This window comes from Ictidomys tridecemlineatus, chromosome 11, assembly GCF_052094955.1.
Source record: "Ictidomys tridecemlineatus isolate mIctTri1 chromosome 11, mIctTri1.hap1, whole genome shotgun sequence".
NCBI lineage: Eukaryota > Metazoa > Chordata > Mammalia > Rodentia > Sciuridae > Ictidomys > Ictidomys tridecemlineatus.
The window spans coordinates 39,992,266-40,004,941 of record NC_135487.1 but is presented as its reverse complement, the minus strand read 5'-3'; the positions used below and the strand labels follow the sequence as shown (position 1 = coordinate 40,004,941).

The 12,676-nt window shown below is 43.8% G+C and overlaps 1 protein-coding gene and 1 long non-coding RNA gene across 3 annotated transcripts; one reads left to right on the top strand and one right to left on the bottom strand.

The window, feature by feature from the left end:
• Positions 1 to 2,076: 2,076 nt before the first annotated feature.
• Positions 2,077 to 8,998, top strand: Czib (CXXC motif containing zinc binding protein). Of its 2 annotated transcripts, XM_078026293.1 has the most exons (8): positions 2,077 to 2,193; positions 2,411 to 2,494; positions 3,786 to 3,842; positions 4,284 to 4,365; positions 4,558 to 4,589; positions 6,118 to 6,195; positions 7,027 to 7,092; positions 8,737 to 8,998. In XM_078026293.1, exons 1-8 carry the CDS (start codon positions 2,188 to 2,190, stop codon positions 8,812 to 8,814), a joined length of 483 nt encoding a protein of 160 aa, XP_077882419.1. In that variant the 5' UTR covers positions 2,077 to 2,187; the 3' UTR covers positions 8,815 to 8,998. The 2 variants fall into 2 exon arrangements, with proteins under 2 accessions (XP_077882419.1, XP_077882420.1); XM_078026294.1 differs by lacking the exons at positions 2,077 to 2,193; positions 2,411 to 2,494 and adding an exon at positions 2,543 to 3,686.
• On the bottom strand, positions 6,742 to 12,676 carry LOC144368059 (uncharacterized). The gene is made up of 2 exons (XR_013427790.1): positions 11,905 to 12,676; positions 6,742 to 10,399 (listed from the first exon to the last, which is right to left on the bottom strand). It is a non-coding gene; the product is annotated as an uncharacterized LOC144368059 (long non-coding RNA).

Sequence of the window (12,676 nt, the reverse complement as noted above, 5' to 3'; positions counted from 1 at the left end):
CTCTGAGTCCTTGATTCCTCTCCAGAGGAGCCTACCAACTGTCTCTGGCTGCTCTCAAATAAAATTTGCTTTGAATGCTTGCTTCGGTGTTTCTCTAGTGTTTAAATCTTCAACAATGGGGAATGAGGACCCAATCCTGATATTCAAGACCAGTATCACTTCCACCTTCAAAGTCTCCAAGCTGAGCAAAAGCTTTATTTATTTTCCACCAAGCAACATACACATCCCCACCCCAGACTGAGTCTTGCTAAATTGCTGAGGCTGCCCCTGAACTTGGGTCTTTTTGTCTCAGCCTCCTTAGTCGCTGGAATTACAGGTGTGCACCACCATGCTTGGCTTATTTATTTTTATTTATTTTTGAGGTACTGGGGATCAAACCCAGGCCTTGCACATGCTAGGCAAGCATACCACTGAGTCACATCTCCAGCTTTTTTTTTTTTTTTAAGCAGAGCCTTTCAAGGAAGATGAGCTAAGTGAAGCAGGAAATGCAGCTAAGTGAGACAAAAGGCAGGCCTGAGGAGGGAGGTAGTCTCTACTCAGCTTTCTTGGCCCCTGTCAGGATGGGGGGCCAGTCTCGGCATGTGGTGATGGTTCTTAATGGGGTGGGAAGGAAGCAAATTCACTGTTTCATTTCCACCACACTTTGCCTCCTTTAAAGACTATAGAACAAGTTAACTGCATCCCTGGGATCCACCAAATGAAGGTTCCTTACTCCAAAATACCTCCTTCTGTAAAGGGAACTTGGGGGCTATAAGGTAATCTGGTGGTATAGTAGGCATCTGGAAAAGTCACTCCAATTTTTAAATGACACTGAGGACCTCCAAAGTTAGAAAAGTTTCAAATGGGCTGAATCTTCTGATAGACGCCCACAGCTCCCGTATGGTACCAACCAGTGAGGATACCATAGGATATGACAAGTGGGAGCCCAGAGAAATGCCAGCAGAAAGTGGGCATCCAGTCTTAGGGATCACAGAGAGAAAGAAGGGGCATGAACACAAGAAAACCCAGAGAGGAGCCTATAGACCAAGTCTCATGGACAAATAAAGGAGCAGTTTGGAGAAGGCATAATTTCCAAATCTGTGAGGATGCCCCTGATGCCAGCGAATGGGAACTTTTGACTCAATTTCATTAGAAGAAATCAAGTCAGAAGAGCATGAATTTACAAGCAAGGCTTTTAATTGGGAATTCTAAGAAGGGAGACAAAACCAGGAGAGTGTGGGCCTGGCTCCCAGACACACCAGAGGGCTAGTTTGTGTGTGTGTGTGTGTGTGTGTGTGAAAGGACTACTTGCAAGTGTGGACAAGTTTAGGAATGTTAAACGGCTTTAGGTGCATTTCGAAGTTATTTTTCTTTTCCTGTGAGGGCACTTTAAGGGAGGTGAGTGTTAACATTACATTTGTCCTATCATGCTACATCCTGTGTAAACATCTTTACCCTGTGATGAGTTATTATACTTGTTAAAAGAACACATAGATGGGAAATGTAAAAACACAAATCATGCAAACAAGTTAAAGACCTTGGGACTTTGCCATTTTGAAGTCTCAATAGTTTTTATCCTTTAGGCTGTTTATAATTGGAGACTTACAGCGAGGGCATCCTGGCTTTAATAATGCACCTACACTTTGAAAACCAAAAAATTGAGAGTAAGGCACATATCAAGCTTTTAGTATATGGCAAACTTTGAATTGAGGTGGAAAAGTAGAAAAAGCACATATCATCTTTTAAATGACTGTTAGGTTATGAGTTAAGACCCCAGTTAAGACCTGCTCTTTGTCCCCAAGATGGTCCGGACCTTCTCACCCCCGAGCAGGAGGAGCCAAAGTGATCTGAGAAGCCCAGAGAAGAGAAAATAATGAAGAGGCAGGAGAGAACTGAGGGGCGGTAACTGTCCACTTATGCTGGTACAAAATTGGGTACCTGCGGCATGACCGATTCCTGGAGGCACCTTTCAGTGCGTCTGAGCACCAGATAATGTCACACTCAAAAACCTCCACCGTTTCCAATTCCCCTAACAGGAAAAGCCCCGAGGGGCAGATAAGGTGACAGAAGAATTAGTGCATCGCCTGCCCTGCTGCCCACCACGCGCCACCAAACTGCCCGCACTGAGAGTGCGCAAGTGCCGCCTCCTCTTTTACGACCTGCCAGAAAGTAGCCGTCGCAGACGGCGCCGCGCTGAGCTGGGCCACCATGGGGGTGAGGGGGAGGCGACTCGCCGCTGGGGCCGGGGTACCGGGGCGGGAGTGGTGGCGGGGCGGTGGCGAGGCCCTGGAAAGCAATATCTCGCGCCAGATGGGAATGGAAGGAATGGGCTCGCGCTAAGGGTACAGGAGGTAATGCGCGAGCCGGGAGGGCCAACGTGGATGTGCGCAAGCGCGGCCGACACTGTCGGTCTGGTCCTCCCTCCCCTCAGAAAATCGCGCTGCAGCTCAAAGCGACGCTGGAGAACGTCACGAACCTCCGTCCTGTGGGCGAGGACTTCCGGTGGTACCTGAAGGTGCGCGGAGGGCGGGCCCTGAGACGTGAGAAGGGAGGAGCTTCGGAAGGCGGTGGGCTTTAGGGGGGTACCCGAGGGCCGCGAGCCGGACCTCCCCAGGAGGCGTCCCGGTCTGATCTTGATTTGGAACTGGAGCGTTCTCTCCGGTAGCATGAGAAACATTTAACCAGACATAGTAAATGTTCGCGTTTTTCAGGCCAGAATTTTTGGTTTGTTTTTTAAGTTTATTGGTCATTTTTCGACGGTTTTACAACTCTTTTTTATAATTTTTTTTTGGGGGGGGAGACAGGGATTAAACTCAGGGGCACTCACCACTGAACCACATCCCCAGCCCAATTTTGTATTTTATTAAAGACAGGGTTTCACTGAGTTGGTAGCGAGCGCCTCACTGTAGCTGAGGCTGGCTTTGAACTCACGATCTCTTGTCTCCACCTCCCAAGCTGCTGGGATTACAGGCCTGCGCCATTGCACCCGGCTATAAATTTTTCCTTTGTTAAGTATGTTGTAGTCTATAAACTGACACTAAAGGAAATGCTGGTGAATGAATCTGTTGATTATTTATTAAGATGATAATTTTGTCTTATGTTTTATTTGTTGATCTGACCTTATTTATTGTGAATTAGTTAAAATTTGTGCATGAACCCACCCTTACTGGTAATCCTGGTCCCCTCAGTGGCATGGGACGCAGAGGTCCTCTTATCTGAAGAGTTTGAGGCCCTTCCATGTGGCAGACTTCAGAACCCCTGCCCTGTTCTCTTGATCGGAATCCTGGCATCCTTCCGAAACTGCCTAAAGCCCTGTCCTTCGGGAAACACCACCTTTGACCACTTTTATTTCCAAATATTTTGAAGCCTGAGTTCTAGGCTTTTACTTGGAGAATTAGTATTCTTTGGCTTCAAGAAGCACAGAGGGAGACATAAAGAGTAACAGAACAATAATGAATAAATACTGAAACCAGGCACTGACAGGGCTTGTGGGAACACAAGGGAACACCTAATCACAGAGTTGCTGGGGTCTGTTAAGGCCATTTCTGTACTGAAAGGAGCCTTGAATCCCCAGCCATCCTGGGCACTTCCTAGGTGAGAGTGGGTACACCAATATGAGAAACAACTTGTTCTTTGCCTAGAGATAAGTCTGGTTTTGTCCTTGATTGGGCTGGTTTTAAGGACTGAAGTGAGAGTTCCAACAGAAAGTAAGTTTTGAGCCTGCCTACTCACACTGTCCTTACCATTCCCTCAGTGTCTACCCGACTTAGCCAATTACTTTACTAATATGCTTTTCTTTTTCCAAGATGAAATGTGGCAACTGTGGTGAGATTTCAGAGAAATGGCAGTACCTCCGGCTTATGGTAATGTTCCCCACCACTACCCACCTCCCCCGACATACACTACACATACATCTGAGCAGGGATTCAGAGAAACTGGCCCTCCTTTCTCCAATCCTTTGGACACTGCTGTTTGTGGTTTGGAGGGTAGGTCTCAGTGTAATCAGTACTGGAAACCATAATCAAAATCAAGGGGGAACCCTTTCCTCAGTGTCAAGCCTTCCCAAGATTCTTTCTTTTTTTTTTTTTTAAATTGGTGCTGAGGCCTGAAACCCAAGATTTGCACATATTAAACATAAGCTTTACCACTGAGATCTATACTCCCCAGTCCTCAGGATTGTCCTAGCAAGTCATTTGCCTCTCTTGGTCTTGTTCTGTTCAACTGGATAATAAGTGGTGGGACAGGATATCCCTAGGATCCTTGCATTTAATTGATATGTGACTAGAGATTCTGTTTCTCCCCAGGATAGTGTGGAACTGAAGGGAGGCCGTCACAGTGTCTCCATGGTCCAGAAGTGCAAGCTATGTGCACGGGAAAACTCAATAGGTAGGTCAGATTGGCCCACAGCTTCCTGATAGCAGACTGAAAGCAGGCTCAAGTAACTGTGGACAACTCAGTCCTCAGATGCTAAAGCCTCTGCATCTGTCTCTTTCTCAGGGCCATATTTGGGCACCTAGAGGGGTCCACAGTATGGATTCAAGTCAACTTTGACTTTTTTTTTTTTTTTTTATGTTTCAGATATTTTGAGAAGCACCATCCAATCTTACAATGTAAGTTTGCTGCTATAGTGGGAGATGTGGTGGGTTTAAATCTAAACTGGGAGCTAGGAGGCCTGGGTTGTAGAGTTATTGCTATAGCAAAACAACATTCTGTAGGGGTTTTACTCATGTACTTTTTTCTTTCTGTAATTTCACTCACTCAGGTGCTCATTCACTCAGTCCCTCATTCATTCACCATATACTGAGTGTTTTCTAGGGGAAAGAGTCAAAACAGGCCATTGCAGTACCTTTGTAAAAGTGCTGTGCTGTTGGAGCTCCAGGGACTTCTAACCCAAGCTAGCTGCTCAGTTTCCATGGCTGAGAGTATATGCCTTATCTGCATCTTAGAGGACTAGCAAGACTTCTCTGAAACTATGAGTGGGGCAGTCCTTTGGTGCAACCCATGCTGGAGAGTGCCAATATTATTACCAGATGGTTATACCTTATTACATAACAAGTTAGCCCAAAAGTGAGGGGGTTGGGGTATGCCTTGGGTCTGTTTTTTAAAAGATAGTTATTTGTATTCATCCTTTTCTTATTTGGTATTTATAAAATATTTGAATTATGGCCAATTTTCACATTGTCCCAAACATAAAGAGAGCAATTAAATGAGGACTTACTCCCAAGTAAATCATAATGTAGCAGAAGATACAGACCAGCAAACAACAAAACAAAGCTCAATGAAGAATTGCCTCACCAGTGCTACACATATGGTTGGAGTGCAGGAAATGGTTTTACAGTAAATGACAGGATGAGAGTGAATATATGGCATGGCACTTAGCTGTGAGCCCTCTGGGTCAGATAGGCATGAATTTCCTGGCTGCCTATCCTTAAACAGGTATGCCCTTTACACACACACATCCCATTTCAAAGACTTTAAGGCAGACATCTGCCCTTGCAGTGTTATGGATGGTTAGCGAAAGGTTATGGCTAAGAGTACTGGGACCATTTGCATGATCTGGAGACTTGGTAGCTTAATGTTCTTGTTCATATTTGTAGTATTGATAATTTTACCTACCACTTTTAAAAAAATACTTGTTTTTAATTGTCAACAGGCCTCTATTTTATTTATTTATATGCAGTGCTGAGAATTGAACTCAGTGCCTCACACCATACCAGGCAGGCACTCTGCCACTGAGCCACAACCCCAGCCTATATCTACCACTTTTTGAGCATAGTGTTAGGTCTTATGGTAGGTGCTTTATACAAATTTAAAATTCTCATTATCAACCTGTAAAGGTTTCCTCAGCTCCGTTTGATAGTTTATGAATATTATGCCCAGAGGGGAAGAGATGCAGAGCTCAGCCTCACATCCAGACAGGCTAACCACAGACTCCATATTCTTTGGTGCCTCCTTGTCCACAGAAGTTTCCATGGGGAGCATTGCTCAAGGCAGGGTTCTTTAAGAAGGAAATGAGTTGTTCCAGGGTCCCACTCTAGGCTCATAGGGCAGTAAGGGCCCACATGGCAGGAAGGGCGGGGGCCATGGAATCATCTTTAGGGCCAAGATGAGCTACCTCCTCAACACACTTCTTTTTAGGCTGAAGACAATGAGAAGTTCAAGACGATAGTAGAGTTTGAGTGCCGGGGCCTTGAACCAGTTGATTTCCAGCCCCAGGTATGTGTGTATCTTTGGGAAGGGGTTGTAAGAAGTGACAGCAGAACTTAGCTTCCTACAGAGGCTATGGACTAGGAAGTCAAGACTCTAATTGTCACTTATTAAGTGCCTTCTATATGCTGGGCACCAGGCCCATCACTTTTACATGTTACTTAATATAGTCATCACAGTAACCCTATGAAATTATTTATCCTATTTTTCAGAGGAGGGAAGATTCTAAGAGATTTCGCAGCTTGTCCAGGGTCACACAGTTAATAAGCACTGGAGCTGTTATTTGAACCCCGGTCCATCTGACTCCAGAGCCAGTGTTGATCACTATTTATTTATATAGCATTTTCACCTCACAACAAATCTATGACATAAGGCAGAAGAGATAATATTGTCATTCCCATTCATAAATAAGAAAACTAAACTTCCAGAAAGAGGGGTGACATGCCCTGGGCTGCTCAGCAAATCAGGGTAGTAGAAGTGTTTCACCCCACTTCTCTTGCCTTCTGGTCCAGGCTGTAATTTGGCTTTTTTTTTTTTTTTTTTTGTGTGTGTGTGTGTGGTGCTGGAGATTGAACCGGACCCTTATGCATGCAAAGCAAACACTCTACCAACTGAGCTATGTCCCCCAGCCCAGGGCTGTAATTTGGAAAAAAACAGACTTAATCCTGAGGCAACTACCAGGTCTTAGAAACAGCAGCTATTCGAGAATAATTCTATCTCTGTCCTCCATCCCAAAATCTTTGCTGGAAAAGCCAGCTCCCTGGCCAGTCTTCACAGGCTTGCTCAGTGCCTTTTTTTCTTCCAGAATAATATTCACTGTTGCTTTCCTGTCCCCTGCAGGATGGGTTTGCTGCTGAGGGTGTGGAGTCCGGGACAATCTTCAATGACATTAATCTGCAAGAGAAGGTATGTGGCCTTGAGATCTAGCAAGGTGCTTGCTATATGGCACCTGATGAGAATTTTCCTTTTTGTGAACAAGGCTTATCAGTGGAAAGTTGGTTCTGCATTTTGTGCTTTTTGTTGGTTGTAGGAGACCAACCTTGCACGTGACTGAGTCACTCCCCGGCTGTGATTGAGGCATCTGGCCGCAGCCATGCCAGACTGCCCAGCTCTTCTTGGATTCAAGGGACAGTGTCTTTGTGCATGGGCATATGCCTTCCTACAGCCCCATGGGTGGAGCTATGCTCACCTGTTCTTTTGTAATATCACCCCTTGCCCTGTTTGGGATAGAATGTTCCATGGAAACGCCCCTTTGTGTGACCCCCTTCTCCTACTCTGCCCTTGGGTGTGACCTACCTAGATGTTATTCAACCTACTGACAAGCAGACATTATGAAGCTAGACTCAGCCCCCTGAATCCTGACCCCTTGCCTCATTTGATTAGCTTCTCCTTGATAAAAGGTGTCAGCACGTGTGGGCACACGCGGGTGCTTGCATTTCTCTCTCTCTCTCTCTCTCTCTCTCTCTCTCTCTCTCTCTCTCTCTGAACCCTTAAGGTCAGAGGAGCCATCACAGCAACCCAAAGAAAAATGTATTTCTGTCTCTTGTGTGGTTATTTTGCACAGCCCAGTTAGCCCAGTTCCCCCAGAATAACCCCTGAATGTTTTAGTCGAGTGCAACCTGGCAGTTGTTTATTTTGCCATTTAAATAGTCCCAAGTGTACTGCTGTCATGCTGTCTAGTTTCTACATGCAAGAAAGCTGAGATGTGCCTTGTGGAGAAATTGGATCAAGTTTGTCAAGGCATGGGTTACAATGTTGTTGGCTCTGAACTTCATGTTAATGAATCAATAATAAATATTTAAAAACATGTCTTTAAATAGAAATAAACACAGGTAAAACAAAGTTATTGATCAGTTGATAAAAATGTGACTAGATGTTCACAGGACCTTAACCCTGTATTTCCACTGGAAACAGTAGTTCGGTATTCATTAATTTTGTTTGTAGTGACTTTATAGAGCTTAACCAGTAATCATCTGCGTTGCTGGACATAGTATGCTGCAGATAAAATTGTGCTCAGGCCTTAAAGGAAGGAAGGACAAGAACTTCATTCACACTGGATATGGTGGCATGTATTTGTAGTCTTGACCCTCCACAGAGGCTGAAGCAGGAGGCTCACATGAACCCAGGAGTTTCAAGGCCAGCATGGGCAACTTAGTGAGACCCTGACCCAAATCAAGAGAAACAACAACAACAACAAAAACTACTTCATTCCATCTGCATAGCACCTTTAACAACAATAGCTGGCATTTACCGAGCTCCTCTTTGTGCCAGCCATTGTGCTTTAACTTGTATTTCCTGATAAGATTCTTTGAAAATTCAATCTGAAGTCTATTGGCATCTCTCTCTCTCTCCGTAAGAGAAGAGGACTGAGGTGCAGAGAAGTTAAGTGACTTACCCATAATCACAAAGCTGGAGGAACTAAAGTTTAGTCCTGAGCTGTCTATCTCTGTTCAGGGTCATACATGTTCATGAGTCTGAGCCTGAGTGGGTCCTCATAAGTCCCCGTTCTCCACTCTCCACACTGACTAACTCTGTTCTCTTATTTTATAGGATTGGACTGATTATGATGAGAAGGCTCAAGAGTCTGTGGGAATCTACGAGGTCACTCACCAGTTTGTGAAGTGCTGAACTCTCTTCCTACACACTTGGTCTTAAGAATAAGAGGAAACAAAGTGCCCCAAGCAGCAGCACTCATAGAGACTGACTCCTTCATCCTTCATCTCCTAGTTGCTGTAGAGAGCCCTCATAACCTGCATGCTGGGGTTTATCATGGTTCCCAAGTCGCATCAATAAAACCCCTGTTTGTATCACATCAGTGTGTGAGGATAGAGTCAGGAAGCACTATTCCCTCCACAAAGAAGAATTCACACTGAAGGTCTCTGACTGCTTTCTGGCAACTTTCTACAGTTTAAATCCCTGCACTTCCTCCAAATTGCCAAATATGCAGGAATACATAGTTTCCAGGGACTCTCCAGCTCTTAGAAAGTGGGCAGATTAATCCAGAGGATCAAAGGTCTCAAGGCGAGTGGCACAGAGGGCAGGGAAACCTATGGAATGGTGCCACAGGCTTAGCAGTCCTGTGCCAAAGCCCTGCATTGACCAGCTTGGCTCTCGGGTAAACCCGGGCATCTCTGTTAGCTGGAGTCACTTGGCATTCCAGCCCAGCCCACTTCTGGCAAAAGAATTCCTGACTGATGGTCATCAGGTCCCAGCTCACTTGCTGTGATGGGGCACTCCCAGCCCATCAGAAGAGGTGTGAAAGTTCTTCCTTGTTCTAAGTCAGCCTCTGATCCCTGAAACAATTCCTGCTGGTCTCTGTTTGTACTCTTGCACCATACTTATGTGTCTGCCCCCAGGAAATCCTTTGGAATTGTAAAGACAGGAGTCAGAACCTGCTGTGCCTCTTGGGCCTGGTTCCTGGGCCAAATGTCCACACAGCTGACAGGGTTGTTAAGTGCACTGCTAGGCCATGCTGATGCTTATTCTTCCCCTCCAAACCCACCTTTGGGAATACCTGTTGCTGGAGACCTATTTTTTTAGTGTTCTTCTGGAGCCTAGAATTCTTTGGATAAACAAATTAGTGTCTCTTTCTCACTTCCTGAGAGTAGGAAAGGGTCTACTAACACTCAGGCTGGTTGTAAGGCTCTAGAAAGAGGATTCTCTGTTTTCAGGGAAAGTTAGCCATGTCTAGCGGTAATAAGGAGGGGCCTAGCTTGTTACTTTTCAACATTGGTTCCCTATGTTCCCTGTTCCCTGGGCTCTTCTGTACCTGACAGCAAGACTTCAGGCCTCCCTCTGCCAGCCCCCTCCCACTGGGTCCAGTCTACTGTCTCATCTGGAAGCAAGGACACATTGGGCTGGGGATCCAACCTTTCTTGTTTTTAGTCTCTTTTAGTCTCTTACATATCTTTCAGTATGTAAGTTCAAAAGCCAAACACTATAAGAACCTCAAGGTTTTATTTATATTTTAAATTACTTGACCATCTTTCAGGAGGTAGGGAGACCCAAATACTCTTAACAGATTAAAGGAAAGATGAAATAGATTGTCAATAGGTGCAAAAAAGATGTTTAATACTCATTTAACAACAAACAAAAAAGCTCTTCCGCTGGGACTGTAGCTTAGTGTCAGAGTACTTTCCTGGCATGCATGAGGCACTGGTTTCAATCCTCAGAACCACATAAAAATAAACAAAAGCACTCCATCCATCTACAACTACAAAAAAATTTAAAAAAAAAAAAGCTCTTAGCAAACTAGGAATAAAAGACAGCTACTATCACCTCACAAAGGGTATTAACAAAACCTAGAGCAAGTGCCATGTTTTATAAAAGATGAAATGTTTGAAGTATTATACTTCGTCAGGGTGAGATGAGGATGCCCTCAATCACTACATCTGTTTATTGTGCTGGAAATCCCACCACTATAAGACAATTTGAAAAGTAAAGACTGAGCACAGTGGCACACACTTGTAATCCCAGCAACCTGGGAGGCTCAAGCAGGAAGATCATAAGTTCCAGCCATCCTTGGCAATTTAGTGAGGCTCTAAGCAACTATCAAGACCCTGTCTCAAAAAACAAACAACAACAACAAAAAAACAGGCTGAGGATATGGCTTAATGATTAGTACCCCTGGGTTCAATTCCCAGTACTAAAAAAAAGTAAAGTGAAAGGATAGAAAGGAAAGAGCCAACTCAGTATTTCATTGCTTATGATTTTCCACTTAGTAACTCCAAAAAAAAAAAAAAAATTACCATGTTGGATTTAAGGTCAAGGTGAGAAATCTTATTTCAATATGCTACTAACAAGCAAGATATAGTTCAAGAAAAGATACTTCCCCCAGGGCCCAGGTTGTGGCTCAGTGGTAGAGCACTTGCCTAGCATTCATGAGGCACTGGGTTCTATCCCTGGCACCACATACAAAAAATAAATAAATAAAGGCATTGTGTCCATGTACAACTCAAAAAATTTGAAAAAAAAAAAAAAAGATACTCTCCCCAAAGTAACAGGAGTTAATCTGTCAAGAGATTCATGACCTTAATGGACAGCTTTACTGAAGGGTATTAAGGCCCAAGTAAATGAAGACCTATATTACTATTAATGGATAGGAAGACTTTAAAGTACAGAGGACTGGAGTTCTGGCTCACTGGTAGAACACTTGCCTGGCATGTGTGAGGCCCTGGGTTTAATCCTCAGTACTACATATAAAATAATATAAATAAAAGCTATATTGACAACGAAAAAAATAGTTTTTAAAAGTACATGATAAAGATGCTCATTTTCAAATAATGTTTATAAATTCTAATTGAAATCTCAAATTTTGGGCTGGGGTTGAATGTAGCTCAGTGGTACAGGGCTTGCCTCGCATATGTGAGGCACTGGGTTCGATCCTCAGTACCACATTAAAAAACGAATAAAAGTTTAAAAAGAAAATCTCAAATTTTTACTAGAACTTAAATTGATTTGAAAACTGTATGACAGAAGCAGAAGACCTCCCCTACCAAGTATCACAATATATTTATAAAGAAATGGCAATTTAAGCCATTTATGGTATTGACACTGATACACAAACAGACCAGTGGAACAGCAGGTTAACAGACCTACTGACATATGAAGATTAAGGAATACTGTTGCAGTTCATGAGGTTAATTATTAACTCATCAATAAATGGTACTGAGGCAGCTGTAAGAGATTCTGTACAATAAAATAAGGTTGAAACCCTACCTCAATCTGTATTCAAAGAGGTATTCCAAGGCTTAATGATCTTGAGTGCTTTGGTACTGCAATATGTAGGAGTAGAATCTCCAAAGGTTCAGCATCTGGCTCCTTGTAAACCCTGGGCAAATGCCTCCTGTCTCAGGACCTCATTTTCTCCATCTGAAAAATTAGGGTATTCAGCTGTGACAGTGTTACTTGATGAGATTTGTCCAATTGGTGGTGGTTTGTCTGTATCCTGTCCCTTATAACTAGGCTTAGACATATATATTAAGTGATAAATAAAAGGTAGTTTTGTAACTGAGTATGGTGGCACATGCCTGTAATCCCAGCAGCTAGGGAGGTTGAGGTAGTAAGATCACAGCTTTGAGGCCAGCCTAGGCAACTTAGCAAGACTCTGTCTCAAAAAGGACCAGGTATGTAGCTCACTGGTAAAGCACCCCTGGGTTCAATTCCCAGAACCACAAAAAAAAAAAAAAATCCTCTGCCCAACACTCCAGAACAGCAGTGTCATATCCAGGTTAAAGCTACTGGAAGTGGGGACAGTGAAAGATGAGATGATTGCATGAGTCATAAATCCACTACTGGCTCTTGTTTGGACATTCTGTGAAGGTCCTCAACATGCAATTCTTACATTATCCTTGAGCAGTTTTTTTAAAAGTATCATCTTAGGATGGGCACAGGCCCTAAGCAACTTGGTGAGAACCTGTTCCAAAATAAAACATGAAAAGAGCTAGAGATGGAGCTCAGTAGTAAAGTACCCCTGGGTGCAATCTTTAGT